Below are 18,232 nucleotides of genomic sequence, written 5' to 3' on the forward strand. Positions count from 1 at the left end.
CATGGCCATTCATATCAGCAGGACACCAAGAAGCTAATGGGAGGACACCTGCTAGCAGATGCTAACGTGCTAGCAGATGCTAACGTGCTAGCAGATGCTAACGTGCTAGCTAGAGCCGGTTCCTCCAGCTGCGACGATGAGGAGTCCCAGTGACTCTTCGACTCTGGCCACGGAACAAGGAGAGCAGCTCGTCTGGAACCCTTCACGCTAGACTGTTCCTTCTACTCTGACTGAATGTGCACTGGGGCACTTCCCTTCACGGACCTAACAACTTGTTATACAACACAGGACTGGTTTTATATGAAATATAACTATAGCTATTTGAAAAATGAACATTTTGGGATTTTTCTTTTGTAACTTTATGAAATATGATCATGCTCACACCGATTCAGTGCTAGTTATGTTGGCAGTAAGGAGGGCACGTTGTATGCAAGTTGAGGGGGAGGATGGTGTTATCTACCAGGTTCTGCATCTGGGTACAGACCCTCACCTGTCCAGTCCTCCCTCAGACGTGGGAGAATTGATATTAGGACCCTCATGTACTGATGGTAGTGGGTATGAAGACCAACAGCTGACCAATCCTTGTGCTGCTTGTTAAAGTCGAAAGTTTTCGTCCTAAGTGAACATTCTAGAACGGTGGCGCGCTCTGAGAATCCAGGGCTCCGGTTACGGTATTTTCCAACAGGGGATTTCTACCTTTTCAAAAACAAATCCTCTCTGTTTTAGTGTGTTGATGTTTTTACACTACCGTGCAGTACAGATGAAATTGTCCTCCTTGTTGGAGATCTCCGTTGACAATGTAATGTAACAACCTTTAAATGTTATCATATAAGAGTACTCTTTATGCAAAATACTATATGGTATGAGTGTATCGTAACAGTGAAATATTTTTTCAAATAAAAAGTATTTTGTTTCTGTTGCTCTGGTGTACGATCTTATCTCGCATTACATTATAAAACTGGGCGAGTTATGAGATTAAATATCTCTTCAAAGCAAAGGTTTCGTGCTTTAAGTTCTAGGTAGCATTTATGCAGTCTGAGTCATTGTCACTCCCCTGGGGTCTGGGGCTCGACTACATCATATCTCCTGTTGGGCCATTGAGCCTATTGGTGTGACGCTGCTACTGGAATATTTTTACATCATTGTTGCCATCCAGTGGCAGAAATCCTGCCAGCTACGGATGACAAGAGGAACTGAAGACATTGTGTCTGTAAGCGCTTGATACCAAGACTGGGAGAGCAGCAGTCCTGGATCTCAAATCCTCCAAACTCCTAATCCTTACACCCAGGGCGACATGTGAGGATTAAGACGTTTTTGCTTAAAGTGAGAGTCGTATTTTGATACAGATCTTGACATTGGGCAAGAGAGATACCACTTGACATCATAAAACTGCTATTGAAACCAGTTGACTTACTGATACGCATGTGAAGTGAGTCATTTCCCCCCAAATGCATAATCTACAGTATCAAACATCTGATATAAATCCTACTATAAATAGACTAACAAAGCCCACTCCACTTGGCATTCCCCTGCTGCAATATAAACCCCTCAAAAAAGTTTGTAAACGTTATTTCGGTCGATTATTCCTCCCCTTCAATAATACCAATTGGTATTGTATTTTATATCATTGGAAAGCCTGATTAGTCACCTTTACAACGAGGTACAACTTGTAAGGATCATGCATTCGTGGAATGAGCAACACAGCTAACCGTGTAAAAAAAATCCTCTGCAATATTCTTCTGTTGATATTCACTCTCGTTTTGAGTTTCTTGATGGATTGGATAATTGCACTCTCCCACAGTAATAAGGAAAAAACTACACATATTCGCCATTTTTACACTTTAATCATTTTACACTGTCAGGGACCTCAGTAGCGTATGGAAGTACGCAGCCACAACAGCTTGGCACCTCCTCCTCATGCTGGTCACCAGCCTGGTCACACACTGCTGTGGGATGGCATCCCATTCATGAACCAGGATTTGACACAAGTCAGCCAACATGTTTGCTTTGGTCACTCTGGCACATACAGCCTGCCCAAGCTGATCCCACTTGAAGCTCAAAACGAGAGTGAAGACCAACAGAAGAATATTGCAGAGGATTTTGGCTCATTTATTTGGGCCGCTACCCACACGGTTAGCCGTGTTGCTCATTCCACCAATGCACGATCCTTACAAGTTGTACTGCGTTGAAAAGGTGACTAATCAGGCTTTCCAACGATATAAAATACAATACAATACCAATTGGTATTATTGAAGGGGAGGAATAATCGACCTAAATAACATTTCCAAACTTTTTTTGAGGAGTATAGATGCAGGTTGGGGCTCTTTGTTGTTAATGGGTCGTACCAGAATCACTGCTCCACTCAGGAGGACTAAGTCAGCTTTGGCACATTTTTTTTGCAAACCAAATGAAACTCAAAAGCGAGAGAACAAGGGAAAGTCAACGGATTCATTATTTAAAAAACAAAAAAGAATGATTTTATTTTATTCAGAGTGAAGCCTGTTATCCCAGCGACCAGAGAGAGCCTCATACCTGCTAAACAGGCTGGTTCAACACACCCACACCAAGAGGGGGCGCTAGAGGAGCCATGGTCCGAGAAGCACACCCCAGGACAGGGGGAAGTACAGTACATCCACAGAGCAGCACCAATACTTGGGTGGGTTCCGTCCAATAAGGACCAGGGCTGCGCAGGAAGGGTGAGGATGTTCTACAGTCAGCTGTGTCGTGTCGTAGCTAGCACTGGGGCGGGTACCTTCACAAAGACGACAAACCTTCGTGGTGCTTCCTCTTCGCTGGGGTGGTCTTCCTAAACATGTGACCTGTGCCGTGTGAGGAGCCCTAAGGACGTGGTGGGGAGCTCTACCTAGAACACAGGAACATACCCTAACTCACATCCTTACTAACTATATTCCTTTTAATAAAATCTACTTTTCTGTGCAGTAAAAACAATACAGATAAAAAATACAAAATCTCCTTCGGTCGGTAAAAAAAAGAAAAACCTCGCATGTGGAGGAGTGGCTTTACTGTGCGCCTCTCCGTTCCGCGGCTGTTGTTTGACCCGATGTGTCGGACTGTCAGTCTTTTCCTGTCTGAGGCTCTGGAAGGCTGCAGAAGATCAGCAACAAGGCAGAAGTGGTTCCTGCTGCCAACAGTGGAGGAGAGGAGAGGACGACTGGGGAAGAGGAGAGGAGAAAAGAGAGGAGGAGGAGGAAAGGAGTACTTCATAGTGGCAGCTGATCCAGCAAATGGAAGTGGTGTTTGAGAGGCAGGCAGTAAGTTCAGGGGTCTGAGGTCGGGGTCCGCTCCTCATACGGCTGGCGAGGGAGAGTCAGAGTCTGGGGGCTCGTAGTGGTAGCTGGGGGGCTGGGCCTGGGGCTGGATGTCCAGCTCGTCCACCTGGGGGTTGGGCGGCTGCAGCATCACCAGCTGGTCCTGGGGGATGTCTGCGGCCGCCGCCGCCAGGTTGGTGATGGACTTGCTCTTCACGCATTGGAAGTCCACGTGGCGGCTCTTGCCCTCCTCCTTCTCCCAGGACATCCTGATGAAGGGCCGCTGGACGTAGTTGTAGATGACCTCCGGGCGACCCCCAGGGCGCTTCTTCACCTTCTCTTTGTAGGTGGGGTAACCTGGGAGGGTTAGGGTTCAAAGGTCATGTGTCTGTTTGAGAGAAGGTAACTCATGGTGTTGGTTGCCTTTTAAATGAATTCACGCAGGCCTCTGTGATTGAATAAAATACAGCTTTAACTTGCTTACCTTCAATGCCCAGTCTGATTTTCTTCAGGCCTCTGTCCTTCAACACGGACTTGGCTACATCTCTGTTCTCAATGTACTTGAAGAATCTGTACAGTTTTGTGCTGTATATAACTGTGGAAATAATGGAATAGACTGATATTTGACAGTCTTGGCAGGGTTGAGGAACTGCATAGATAGACATGTAACATGAATACCAATGTCTGTTGTCCTGCTTTCAGCTCATCAATCGTGCTCAGACTCTAAACAAGGAACCTCTGCAAACACACCGAAACCAACGATGAGTTTGGCAGTTTTTGTTTACATTTACATGAGGAAAATGCAACATGTTACATTTATATACAACCTTTTAAAAAAGTAGTTGAAAGTTTTGCATGTTATTGTTTTGTTCTGAAGGTCCCATAATGGTGGTCTGACATATTATTATTTTCCATGTATATATATATATATATATATATATATATATATATATATATGGTTTACTATTTTTAAACTAAAGCAACAACAGTTTGATTGTTTTCAGGTTAATTTGACTTTGATTAAATAGTGTTTAAGGCAGGGGTGGGGAACGTCCGGCCCGACATCATTTGGTCCGGCCCGCCATGGCACTGCAGGAACCATATTATGCATTATTCGTTGGCAGCAGCACTATTTTTATATGTGGAAGAGGACTGTGGAGGCGCGCAGCGTTGCGTATCAATGTACCCAAAAAATGTGCTCGCTCGGGCGCTCTGGGCGCTCGCACTACGTAGTGTGGAATTCCTTACTAGCAAATCAAACACAGAATACGTTCTTGGTTTGGCGTAAGCCCCGAATGTTTACAACGTCTGGCTCCACGCCTGATTAACACTCGGATTGATAAGCAGTCTCAAAAATGGTAGCAATATAAAAAATGATACGATCCCTTTCCGTAATCATGATATTACCCCCCCGGAAATGTTCACTGCACCCCAGTCAAAGCAGGCTGCATCCGTGCCAGCTAACATCACAAACCTCACAAAGAGAAGCAGTTCCAGCCATCACATTAGGGGTGAGATCATTAAATGTTTGACCAAATATATCAGGCACATTCTTAAGTTGATAAGGGTTAGTCTGTACGCCCCCCGAATGATTTAATAAATATCCAAATGGCCCTTTGCAGAAAAAAGGTTCCCCACCCCTGGTTTAAGGTATGATCCAGTGGCTTAATTAACGTGACTGGCAGAACCTTAAATTAGTTTATGCATTTTGGCCTACAAAAACAAATGGCAATTAAAGGTTTATTGCATTGTTAATGGAAGTGTCATGAGTTCAATTAGTAGTTAATTGTAGTTTGATTATGATGGTATTAGGGAATTTAGTAGTAAGATGATTAACAGTTGTTGACTGTAGTAATAATGGATGACAAAATGGATAGTGGATAATAGTGTAAAGTAGAAGGATTTAAAGGTTTGACTTGTGTGGCAAGTATGGGTTGGGTTAGTATATAATAATTAACTTCTCTTTCAATCCTCGTACTTAGGAATAGCCGTTCACTACTTAAATCAAACTGATATTTCTTTCAAACCAAGGAATATCAGTAGATCATAAAATCTGCTTTGTTGTGACGATAACTACATGCACAGTGCTTAGCATCTGTGTGGTGCTTTGTCACATATTACATCTACACAATACATGAACAACTAAGCTGTTTCAATATCTACATTTTCATGGATGTATGTTGCGCTCTTCCTTTCCTGGTGTTAGGAATAGACTGGGGCGTGGAGGGGAGTGCAATGGGGCTGGGTTATTTAGTTAGTGATTTGCTCAAAACAGGTTGTAGAGTGACATAACATTTGATTAATATAATAAAGCAAAAGGTTTGTAGCCACAATGATAAAGTAATCCCAGGAATACAACAGACAGCCTGACCAAAGTACTGGAGGGGTGGAAACGGACAACACCAGGCATTCTGTCAAATCAAAGAATAAAAATGACCCACTAAACTCTGACTGAACGTCACTGTTATTCCAAGTTTTATGGTTGGGATAGAGCAAATAGTTCAAACTGGAGTACAGTTATCCACACAAGATCCATCAAAGCCAGTGACTTATTCAGCATACTCCTCCAAACTCAAGGCTAAATCCTGATCCAGTCTCTTGTACATATGATATCAGTTGCACTCTTGTACTTCAAATGTGGATCATTTCATTATAGTAACGGGTCCCCACTAATCAAATTAGTATTTGTGTGAATTATGCAAATTATATGTACATTTGGTCCCCATCAGCCATGGTCAGATCACAGATTGTCACTTACTTGAGAAATTCAGAGATTTAAACGCGTGTATAAGTTTAGAAGGCCGTGGTTAGTTTACCTGATTTTTCTCATACTTTAGTACAGGGGTGGGCAACCCTGGTCTTCGAGAGCCGCTGTCCTTCATGTTTTAGATGTTTCCCTGCTCCAGCACACCTGTTTCAAATGAATGAGTTGTTATCAAGCTCTGTCGAAGCCTGGTAATGACCATTCATTTTAAATCAGGTGTGATGGAGCAGGGAAACATCTAAAATATGCAGGACAGCGGCTCTCGAGGACCAGGATTGCACACCCCTGTACTAGTACCTTTAGAAAGGGTGGTCTCCACAAGTGATGTTCAAAAAGGTGGTCCCCGTCAGACATGAAAACCAGTATGTGTGTGTGTGTGTGTGTGTACTGACTCTGTGAGTACTCCTCTCCCATCTGCGGTGGGTACTCCTCGTCCCAGTCCACCACGTCGTCGTCCGTCAGCACCACCACGTGACACTCCCGCTCTCCGCTCTGGGCGCTGGCCACCATCAGGGGCAGCACCATCTCCTCCAGGTAGAACTCAAACTGCCGCCGCGCGCCGTCGTTAGACAGCTCGTGCATCAGGGCACCTTGGCGGGGCGGGCGAGGGATGAACGTGGGGTTACAGACGTGTGATGAGTAACAGCAAGTCTCCAATCTCTCCATGATTATCACTCCCCGTCTCTCTCCATGTCTCTCCCTGTCTCTCTCTGCCTGTGTCTCTCTCCCTGTGTCTCTCACCCTCTGTCTCTTTCGCTGTCTCAAAAAACAGACACACCCATCGACTAAACATTTTAACCTACTGTTTACTGACTGCTGTAGCCTGCAAAGTGAGAGCACCAAGCTATGACGAGCCTCGCAACTAGGAGTTACTGACCTACTTACACACACTAGCCTCCTACATACACATACACTAGCCTCCTACATACACACACACACACACACTAGCCTCCTACACCCACACACACAAATAGCCTCCTACACACACATACAAGTCTCCTACACACACACACACACTAGCCTCTTACACATATACACACAAGCCTCCTACACACACAAGCCTCCTACACACACATACAAGTCTCCTACACACACACACACACACTAGCCTCGAACACACATACAAGATCACCACAGGATCCCACACACTAGCCTCTAACACACCCACACACAGAGCCACTGCACTGCACTCACACAGCCTCGACAGAGCTGTAAACAGATCCAACTAAAGGACCATTCTGCCTCAAACACGACAGCGCTGCCTGCTGCATTTTCCACAATGTTTGGCATGAGGTGCAGACCAACAAAAAAACGGATTCATGCGTTTACCTCACAACATACTAGCTGCTGAAATCCACAGCATGCTCGCTGCTACACGTCGATAATCACAGAATGTAGATGTTATATGCAGGGCTAGGAATACTCACTCAGGTCTCTACACTTGATGGTGCTGTAGTTGAAGGAGATGCAGAGGTAGTCACACGCATCCCTCAGCTCCGGGATGGAGACGCCATCGGGACAGCGGATTATCCCCGACTTGTAGTAATCCTAGCGTTCAGACGACGACCCAGGGAGAGGGAGAGAGAGTCGTGCAGGCCGCCATTACTGTGTGCTGCCAGCGTCACTCCTACACTCCCACACGTGCAGGCTTGCACACTCTCACGCGCTCGCAGCCCGGGGATGAAAACAAATGCTTGTCTCTCTCTCTCCCTCTCTCTCTCTCTTCCTCTCTCTCCCTCTCTCCCTCCCTCTCTATCCCCCAGTCCCCTCCTCCCTTTCTCCCTTTCCTCTCCCCCAGCCCCCTCTCTCTCCCTCCCCTCCTTTCCACTCCTCTCCCCCAGCCCCCTCTCTCTCCCTCCCCTCCTTTCCACTCCTCTCCCCCAGCCCCCTCTCTCTCCCTTCCCTCCTTTCCACTCCTCTCCCCCAGCCCCCTCTCTCTCCCTCCCCTCCTTTCCACTCCTCTCCCCCAGCCCTCCGCCGGGAGAGACAGAGACGGGGGCCTGCCATTCGCCACGGAGACTCAAAATGGCTGTTAGCTGGCTCACTAGTGCCTGGTGAGCTGGCAGGCCCTGGCAACCTCTCCTGGGTCTCTCAGAGAACAGCTCGCTAGCCGACGGCTCCATCCAGCCCAACCCGGACAAGGCCCCCGCAACCAAGCACAGCCTGGAGGGATCAGAACTTTCCAAACCAGCTTGTCATTTGTACGTAGTCAAAGCGGCTCCATCCATGTTTCAGGGGACAGATGAGAACACAGCAGAGTCACGGGTCAGCTTGAGCCACCTGAGGCTGAATACAAACATGACCCAGCCTCCAGAACACACACAGCCAAACCTCACACACACACACACACACACACAGCCTGTCAGCTGAGCTTAAACCAACGACACTAAAACACTCCGGACCAGCAACACACACAGGATGCTGTCTATTTGAGTAGCCAACCCATACACACACCTAGGTAGACAAACCACATTTTAGAGCTGCGACTTGTAAATATTTACCTTGCCGGCTTCTTTGCTAGTGTTGGTGGGGAGCGACAGAGTGAGCGGACGGAAGGATGGAGGGAGTGAGGGAGGAGGGAAAGTACTAGCATGTCATTACTTAAAGGCTGATCCCTCGCAAATCTGGTTTACACAATCCCACGTGAACGACACGCTACCAGGCCCCATGACCTGCAACTTTCACTTGTGTTCAGAATCCCATCGACACACACTGGTCTGGATTAGGGCTCATCCTGAGTGGTTTCAATAGGCTAACCCAACACTAGCTAAATTATGGGAGGGAGGGAAGTGAAGGAGATGATGGGAAGGATTACTTACCAGGATGGCCCTGAACACAGTGGAACTGATCCCTTCTGCCACCTCAAACTCTCCCTTCTCGTTGGGTCTTGTGAAGTTGTACTCCCGCCCTGAACCAAACATCCTGCGAAGAGGCCAAAATTAAAATTGACTGAGATGGACCCTTTAAAAGCTGGTTAGCCAGAGAATTTTCCAGGATTTGGCGTTCAACATTTTTTCTGCACTTTTCACTATAACATCCAGGTGATAAGATAATATAGTAAAAGTTTAGAAAACATATATTTCACAGTGTTCAATTTAAGTTATTTTAAGGTGTTTCAACTTTCTGAGAACATTGTTTAGACATGCTTGGTCTGCAACAGGCAACAGGTTGTCTGTAAGGATTAACATGAGTTACTGACACTTTCCCTAATGTTGAAACCCCTAGTCTGGGAGATATTTGGGGGGGAATACCCATAAATCACACAAATTACGACAATAAACTGCCACCATTTCTGCATTTCTTTTCCAAGTCATTGTCAGTATTTCCATTCATCACAACCAATCAGATCCTGTTCAATATTCCTAAGAAGAGTCGTGGTCCTCTACCTCCCCAGCATGGTGTTGGGCTGAGCGGTGAAGATGGCTGGGTCGACCACGAAGCGCGTGTTGTCTACGATGAGGGTGACCCTCTCGGCGGCGCGCACGCCACGCAGCCCCGGCCCCTCCCGGATCAGGTCGTACACGTAGATCATGTCGGAGCACAGTGGGTGGCCCAGGGAGGAGCACCGGCCCATGCTGCCCAGAGCCAGGCTTCCTCCTGGGGTGCCGAGAGGCGGCTTGGGGGGGCGAGGGCTGGAGGGCCTGGAGGAGGAGCCCCCCTCTCTGTCACGGTCTGGGGAGAGGAGAGCACACAACATCTCACATCCGGAACACCACGCAAGACAAAGCTGTTGTTTTTGGGGCATTTCTCTGCTTTACTGGACAGTTTTCATGTGAAGTGTGACAAGATAGAGAGATATAGAGAGAGATTTAGAGAGAGAAATAGAGAGAGATATAGAGAGAGAGATAAAGAGATAGATATATATATATATATATAGAGAGAGAGATATAGAGAGAGATAGATATAGAGAGAGAGAGATATAGAGAGAGAGATATATAGAGAGAGATATAGATATATAGAGAGAGAGAAGGAGACAGAGAAAGAGAGATTCAAACCCAGACCGCTGATTGGAAAACAAATGTGAATTTGGTGTCATTTCAATAACGACACCTCAAAATCCAACTAATGAGCAGTGAAACATGTTGTCGTCCTTCCCCAGAGGCGTGAGGGTCTCCTCACCAGAGTGGTGCTGGCGGGTGGGGGAGGTGACGTTGCGGATGCAGGGCGTCAGCTGACCCTCTGCCCTGTCGTGGGAAGAGTCGCGGGAGCGGTCGCTGGAGCGCCGGCGGTCCCGGGAGCGGTCCAGGCCGGCGCCGCTCGCTCCGTGCAGGCTCATGGCCGCCAGCTCAAACTCCACCTGGGGCACGGCGGGCTGGGGACTGGAGGAGGAACACACACACATATACACACACACACACACACATACATACGCACCCATTCATGCACACACACAAGTACTTAGTTATTAGGTGCTACGTTTTGAAGCAAAATCCTACCTAGACTGCCTGGCTTTAGTCAGTTCACATGAGTCACCAGGGGTAGCTTCCTCTCCGCAGTGTCACACACTCACTAACACACACACACACACAAACTTAAATCTAGACTACTCACCACACACACAGACAGACAGCACTCTGGGGGGAAAGAGTTTTCATTGCATGTAACTGCAGAGTAACTCCGGAAAATACTGCAGTACACCCACCTGACCCCAGAGAGAGAGGAGACACGAGGAGGCGCTGGGGAAAGCACACAGCGCCTCAGAACCAGCCAATAGGAAACCAGAACACGGTTGTCTGGGAACAAACGGCCAATCAGCCTGCGGCCAGAGGGCTTCAGGAACCCCATTAGAGAGGGGGAAAGGAAGCTTTTGGGAAATAAAACAGTGTCCTGAAATATTTATGGGTTGACGAATAAGCAGTAAAGGCTGATTTTGGCCCCGGTGCCTTGTCCTGTCTCCTCTCACGCCCCTTGCATTTAGCGTTGTTCTGCCATTAAGCAGCACAGCAGTGTGGGCACTGGGCAGGTCAACACACATAATGCCTGAAGCCAGACACACAACCATGTCTCTGAATCCATTTCTCATTTGGATTTGAAGCCTTACGGATCTTTTGCCCAATTGGACAGGAAGTTCTATGAGTCTTAAAGGAGTTCCACGGTCACTAAGGTCATGGAGGTCACCTGGGAGCTGTCTCTCTCTCTCTCTTCCCATCTCTTTACGACTCAGCATCCTGGCATCTAATGAAGAGTCTCTTGGGTTATGTGATGATGGTGATGTTGAGGGGGATGGACGCAATGCCCCAGGGACAGGGCAGATTCAAGGGCTCTCCAGAGAGAGAGCGGGAGAGAGAGAGGGGGGGGGAGAGGAGAGGGAGCGATACAGAGAAAGAGAGACACTGCATCCTCCAACTGAATTACCTTGTGATGCGTAAGGGGGACTTTATACAACTCGTGTCTATCCACATCTTGATCTACAAGTCTACACTGTCACCTGCTCTGATGAGAAGCACAGAGGACCACCACAGATATCGCTACAACAACCCACCCATTCACTTCTGCTGTGCAAACACAGGCCACAAACAGTTCAACTGACTTGATTCAAGGTTATTGTATAACTACTAAATATGATTTGGGCTGCAGTGTTTGCCCCGCACCTGTCTGCACAGTCATCTGCCTCCTACTCAAATTCCTACTATATCAATAAATATGGACTTTCTGTGGAGTCAAGTGCAACTGCTACCTATACCGGTCACGGTCGATTGGTGAAACCACGCCTGTACGTAAAGTGTGCTGGATTCCTGTCACGTCAGGGTGAAGCCTTGTTCAGGCAGGTGACTCGGCCACGAGTCCTGTCATTGGCTGATGTCAGACACATGTAATCACCCGCAGGTGGGCTAACTGAAGCTCATAAGGCCTTGTCCTTATGGTTACCCAAGCGCTGACACAACTGTACGTTCCTATATACCTGCACCCTGTACACCTGGCTGCTTCCGTCCGCCATTCCCAGGGCTTCCCTGATGTCTGTATCGTTGCTGTCTGCGGAGGCATTTACACGGCAGCTTCCTGCCTTGTGTACGCTAGCACCACGCAAGCACTACACTAGATTTTCCCACTTAAGTAGGACCACTCCACCACAGTCTATTGGAATAAATTGTTTAATCAATATGTGAGGGTCCTGACTGAAGCCTTTGTTTTTCTGCTGACTGTTAACAGCAGAGCATGCGTGTGTTCTGGAAGGGGCTAAATGAGTTCAACTGTTCTGACCCTGGAGTACTTTGGTCTGGTTTGTATGATATGCAGATTATAGGCTGTGGCGTTTGGCTCTACGGGTCAGCCTGGTCACTAGTCATAGTGAGATGGATGATCTGAGAAGAGGCACTTTGTCCTTGAGCTTTGGGTCACCAGCCCCACATGTGGAGCAATTCCCTCGCCTTTTTCTCCCTCCCTCCCTCCTCCCATATCAGACCCTCCTCCCACCACTGGACTCCGTGGCATTTCAGGTGAGATGATACATAATCGGCACATTTTCCTCCACACCCCACCCATCTAATACTGATGAATCCCAGCTGTAGACTGAGAGTGACTGGCATGACGGAGGAAAGGTGCCCGTGCACAAGCGATTTAATCTTCCAGACTGGGATGAGAACAAACAGGATGTGCGGCAACAAAGGGCCAGTGAAAACACCAGGCTCATCTTGCACACTGCAAATTCAGCCCAATATCTGAGAATTCGAACTTTGAGTGGAAATAGACATGATCTCAGTCCCTTGAAATATATACATACACAAACTGTGTACGTATACTGTACATAGAAACATGTTTATAAATGATATATAGCCTTTATACTCTATATATACACACATGTAAACGCAGTGCTAGGATTACAGGCTTCAATTCCCATTAGTCTATGATTACATTGAATGGAGACGGACGCATTGTTCACTTTAGTAAAAAATTAATAAATAAATATTAGAAGAAAAAAAAAGACAGAGCCGTCTAATAAAAGCAGCATAACGAGTCCCATTACTTAAAGAAAAGGGTCCGATTAATAATTGAGAGAGCCGCTCACACCGCTCGGCTGATGCTCGCGGTTCTTTCGCTCGTGAGAAAGAACGTTAAAACCAACCAGAATCTTAAACAAATATAGAAACCTAAGATTTTGTCCGATTGACCCCCGAAGTCCAACCCCGTTATTGAGTGAAAGCATGTTCTCCGTCTCTCCGTAGCAATAAATGAAATCGCCAGATATCAAGATAAATGAAATGTCTTTAAATAAATAAATGTAGACCAGAAGTCTACAGCTACATAAATGTTCGGGATGCGGACGGTGCACACCTACCCGTCCTTTTCGCTGCACGGCAAATTAAAGACAAAGCAACACGGGATGAACTGGGGGATGAGAGCACAAAAGACTTGGGCTTCTCTGAAGAAATCAGGCTTGCCACCCGGTTTAGCATCCTCGGGCATTACTTTCCAACTTCAGCATTATTTCATAGACTCCAATCCAACTGGCTAGCTGTTAAACAGCCTCTCTTTTGATATCTTTTTTTAAAGCACTCAATCCGTTCGCACCGACAAGCAAAGAATGAAGGGAAAGAAAGGCGGCGAGACGCATGTGCGCGAGCCAGCACCAGTCATTCAGTTCAGACAGGGAACCCGTAAATGTGAATGGCTGTGTGCTTCACTGAGTCAGACACGCACAAAGCAGCCCATCTGACGTAGGCGACCTCCCTGTCTGTGTCCCGATATTACAGGCTACTGTAGCCCAGTAGCGGCTCACGTCTTCACACCGCTGGGTCCAGCCGTGAAAAAAGGTGTGCACTGCATTGTCTGCCCTCTGGAAATGACCTTGACTGTTAGTCTGTTAGCATTTTGGTATATTTGACCCTGTTGGTTTAAATAATATTATTTGAATGTATGCCAATTGGAGTGTTTTATTCAGACATGACAACAAAATTACCTTGATCAAGATGAATAACAATATTTAACTATTGAAAGCCTTTCAATTACATTTTACCTGTGGTTGTATTTTCATATTGTGTCAAACTGTAATGTCAACTGTCTGTCAACTGACAATAACTATCCCCAATCAAATAATTAAGCTCCTGTAATGTCACTTAAAGTATTAAAATAGATTCTCTACCATCTTCAACACAATTAGCCAGCTGGCTATAACCACTGAACCCAGTTACCTACCAACCTTTCCCATTATTAATTTCCTATCCTAACCCTATTACATTTACATTTAGTCATTTAGCAGACGCTCTTATCCAGAGCGACTTTCAGTAAGTACAGGGACATTCTCCCCGAGGCAAGTAGGGTGAAGTGCCTCGCCCAAGGACACAACGTAATTTGGCACGACCATTAATCGAACTAACAACCTTCTGATTACTAGCCCAATTCCCTAACCGCTAAGCCATCTGACCCTATTACTAATCAACTTGACCACAGCAACTGAATATTTAAGTTTTAACTAACAATTTCCCCTGATATGGCTGACCACTGCTCCCTGCTGCCCTTTGAGGACAGACTGCATAATGGGAGAAGGCAGATAAAGGATTTCTGAGAGCCAGCTAAATCCCTGAGAGCGTCATGGCCGTCCATATGGCCGTCCATAGATTGACGGCGATGGCTGCTGATCTTTGCATGGATGGACGGACGGCGATGCTGTTCAGAGTGCCGTCCTTGATTAGCAGGGACGTCCGTCGCTAGGGGGAGCATAGATCATGGACGGCGATGGACGGCGATGCTACGGCGATGCTGTAGCAGGGACGTCCGTTGCTAGAGGGAGCATAGTAGCATTGACGGCAATGGACAGCGATGCCGTTCAGAGTGCCGTCCCTGATTAGCATGGATGGTGCTAGCACTTGAATGGTTGAGAAGGGCGGCCATGTTTAGCAGGCTGTTGAGCTAAACCAGAACTGTCAAAGGCTACCATAGCATGTAGCTAGGTATAGCAACTTTGAATGACTCAATAACATTTGTCACGTTATTTTGTATGAATTGTTTTTAAGTGTAAGATATATATTTACACCTTTATTATTATTCATTTTTTTACATAGGCAAAAGTGGGCCAATCAACAATGACAGAGAGAGCGACGGAGTGGAGAAGTGTGGAGAAAGAAAATGAACGGAGATGGTTATGAGCTCCAAGAGTTACCAGTTCTATGAGTTTTTGTCTAATGCTACGAGATATTCAGGCCTTACACTTCGGATGCTACACTATCATAATTTAACAGCCGTGTCAATTTATGATGTTTTAGTAACTGTAGACCTTCTGGCTCAATGCTAACTTTACCATGTAAGATAACATGTCGCCAGATCCATAGTCAAAAACTACTTCTGCTGGTGCTACAAGACTAAATGCATATTTTTCTAAACTTGACTTGTCGCATAGCATGGTATTGCAACGTTTAGATTTGTCTCTGCTCTAGTGGTTTGTGCGCAAAATTGGAGCGACTGACTGGCGGCTCCAAATCCACCCATAAAACACACAACATATATGTAGCCTATATCTAGGCAAACCTTAACCATAATATATTGGTTTTCAAGTGCATATTGTCATGAGATTTTACTTTTGACAAAAGTTATTCAGTCATTCAAAGTTGCTGTAGCTAGCTACATGCTATGGTAGCCTTTGACAGTTCTGGTCTAGCAACAGACGTCCCTGCTACAGCATTGCCGTCCATCGCCGTCCATGCTCTATGATCCCTCTATCGCTGGACGTCCCTGCTAATCCATCGCCGTCCATGATCTATGCTCCCTCTATGGACGGCACTCTGAACAGCATCGCTGTCCGTCCATCTATGCAAAGATCAGCAGCCATCGCCGTCAGTCTATGGACGGCCATATGGACGGCCATGACGCTCTCAGGGATTTAGCTCCTACTGGGATTTCTTCAGTGGACTGCAGTACGTGCATTTTAATAAATTAATATGAATAAACCTTTCTTCTTCAAGAAAAAAATGTGGCACTGAAATAAATCTGGGTTTTTTTGTGAATCTCCAATTGCACCTTTTGTTTACCATCTACCTAGCAAGACACATTTTGTGTGTTTCTGTCTATGGACTACATTTCCATTGTAAATGCAGCTCTAGCAAGAACCCAGAATCATAAAATCAGAATCCACTCTACTGTGTAATGCACTCCTCTAGATGGTTTACAAGTCGATTCCAAGCACACCGAGTTAGCTCCCAGCTTTATGATGAGAGAAGCCCAATGCTCTCTCACATACTATTGGGCCCAAGAGCAGCCGCAACATTATAACAACCTAAACAGTACACTGCTCCAATAAACGTGAATGCTTTCATTCTCTGAACTCAACTTCAACCAATAATTGTTTGCATGATTGCTGGAAATTTAACCTGTCCCCCTGTCCCCATAGTTATATATGTGTTAATTTAGCAGATGTTTTTATCACAGTACTGTACATGACACAGTATTACTCGTTCTCACTGCTGTGGTGATGGGCATAATCACCTTAAGCTGCTGTTGAGTTTACGTTCCCAGTTGTCACCGTCGCTCGAGTTGTCATCTAAATGTGGACATTCAGCCATCCCGGATGAATACAGGTATGAACAGGAGTCGGTTGTCAGCGTGCTTCACCTATTAGAGACATGGTAACTAACTAACATTTAGCCTACACAACAGCCTACATTCTAGTTGGTAGCTAGATACAAGCTGATGTTAAGTATCTCTTGCTGTCAACAGGACAGTTTAATTTCCAATTGAGTGCGGAAGTTTATTCGCAAAATTGTCTTACAAGTAGCTGCCGGGGTAGAGTACTGCCGTGGGCACGTTAGGTAGCTCTCTAGCTATAAAACATTAGCCTTACGCTAACTGGCTAGCGAACTGAGAGAAGTTACTGCTGAATCAATGAAATAACGTCTAAATTACAATTCATTCCTTAGTCCTTTAGACAGATGTGGAATTTAGATAGTCCAACTTGGAAAATAACAAGCGAACAAAATCGGTCTGATTTGTCTGTCACTGACGTGTTGTATAAAGTACAGTACTGTAGCGTAGCCAAGCTGGCTAGCCTAGCGTTAACATACATCATTGTTCCTTACCCGCTGCATTTACATTCCGACTGCTTGTCCAACTCGCCATGTTAAAAAATGTATTGAGAATACACCTATCTACCTAGATACCTGAATATCTATAATCATATTACACATTATCCATATCAAGTACTGAAGTGAAGCCAGTGTGTTAGTCTGTAAAAACTGATCTCTTGTTTTGGTGTGACTGCAGCCGACTCCGCATGGGGCATATCGCGAGACAGTCCACACCACGCTACCATGGAAACCAGGGAGGGCTACAAAATCCATTCAGCCAATCACCTCCCCAATAGACAGTTCTCAGATTACTTATGTACAATTTGACATCGTTAATGAGTAAAGTTAGCCTGGCTGCCAGCCCAATTTATTCCCGCCGACAAAAAGTTGGGTCTGGAGTAGCTTGTTTGCGGAAAAACTAAAGCCGAACAGGAGCTGTTCGGACCAATCAAATTGTCAGGGCGGGCTTTATACCTTATGGACAGATGATCAACAGTAACGTAATCAACAACGTCACCAATGAACGCTTGGGTTGAATTCGTTTTCAACAAACAACATATTGCTTTGCTCTGATTGGTTATAGGTCTATCCAATTGAGCGAAGAGGCATTTGTTTTAGGAGTACGGTTGAAACACGCTCCATAGTCACAGCCCAACGGAGAGTTATCAGACTTATATTCTGACTAATTATAAGTATGACAACGTCAGGCTAGAGTAAAGTAGTAATTTCCAAACACTTCGATTCAATGGTTAAGACCAAGCAATGGTTAAAATTAACAATTTCATTAACAGGAAATATTTTGTTAGTCCCCGGCAAAGGTATGCATCACTGTAGCCTATTAGAGATCTGAAGTTTATTGATAGAATTTGTGGTGATAGTCTTACCTATCGTTTCAGTGGTGTGCAATTATTCACACAAAATGCATGACTAGTTACAAAGGTAAAGTGCATAGATACTTTCTAGATTGTAGCTTTCACATAAACTGATCCATATAGTAAAGGCTATTCATGTAATTAAAATGGGCCTTTAGCCTACTATAGCGTACTGCAATTATAATAATATAAAAATAACATAACACGTCGAATAACAAATCAATATAATATAAACCACTTTTCATATATAGACTAACATTCATACAATAAAATAACATTTTGGTCCTAAACTGCATTTGCGCTTGATTCAATTTCGAAATAAATAGCTTAAAG

General features: G+C 45.6%; 1 protein-coding gene across 6 annotated transcripts; it reads right to left on the reverse strand.

Moving 5' to 3' along the window:
• Positions 1–2,305: 2,305 nt before the first annotated feature.
• Positions 2,306–17,423, reverse strand: LOC124477287 (BTB/POZ domain-containing protein 10-like). 6 transcript variants are annotated; one of them, XR_006957108.1, is made up of 9 exons: positions 13,310–13,734; positions 10,153–10,352; positions 9,420–9,705; positions 8,853–8,955; positions 7,461–7,581; positions 6,426–6,623; positions 3,754–3,864; positions 3,000–3,626; positions 2,306–2,863 (listed from the first exon to the last, which is right to left on the reverse strand). XR_006957108.1 is itself a non-coding variant. In XM_047034997.1 (9 exons), exons 1-9 carry the CDS (start codon positions 17,077–17,079, stop codon positions 3,307–3,309), a joined length of 1,434 nt encoding a protein of 477 aa, XP_046890953.1. In that variant the 5' UTR covers positions 17,080–17,423; the 3' UTR covers positions 2,309–3,306. The 6 variants fall into 6 exon arrangements, 5 of the variants coding, with proteins under 5 accessions (XP_046890952.1, XP_046890953.1, XP_046890954.1 ...); XM_047034997.1 differs by lacking the exon at positions 13,310–13,734 and adding exons at positions 16,450–16,504; positions 17,040–17,423 and having other exon boundaries at positions 2,309–3,626; XM_047034998.1 differs by lacking the exon at positions 13,310–13,734 and adding exons at positions 16,450–16,575; positions 17,040–17,423 and having other exon boundaries at positions 2,310–3,626.
• Between the last annotated feature and the right edge of the window lie 809 nt (positions 17,424–18,232).

This window comes from Hypomesus transpacificus, chromosome 14, assembly GCF_021917145.1.
Source record: "Hypomesus transpacificus isolate Combined female chromosome 14, fHypTra1, whole genome shotgun sequence".
NCBI classification, from domain to species: domain Eukaryota; kingdom Metazoa; phylum Chordata; class Actinopteri; order Osmeriformes; family Osmeridae; genus Hypomesus; species Hypomesus transpacificus.

What these genes read in the sequence shown, in the direction of transcription:
- LOC124477287 (XM_047034996.1), bottom strand. Translation starts at nt 13,437, where the DNA reads ATGCCCGAGGATGCTAAACCGGGTGGCAAGCCTGATTTCTTCAGAGAA. An exon ending in CCCAACACCATGCTGGGGAG is followed by an intron (nt 8,956 to 9,419) that starts GTAGAGGACCAC and finishes GCCTCTTCGCAG; the next exon opens with GATGTTTGGTTCAGGGCGGG. An exon ending in CTGTGTTCAGGGCCATCCTG is followed by an intron (nt 7,582 to 8,852) that starts GTAAGTAATCCT and finishes TCTGAACGCTAG; the next exon opens with GATTACTACAAGTCGGGGAT.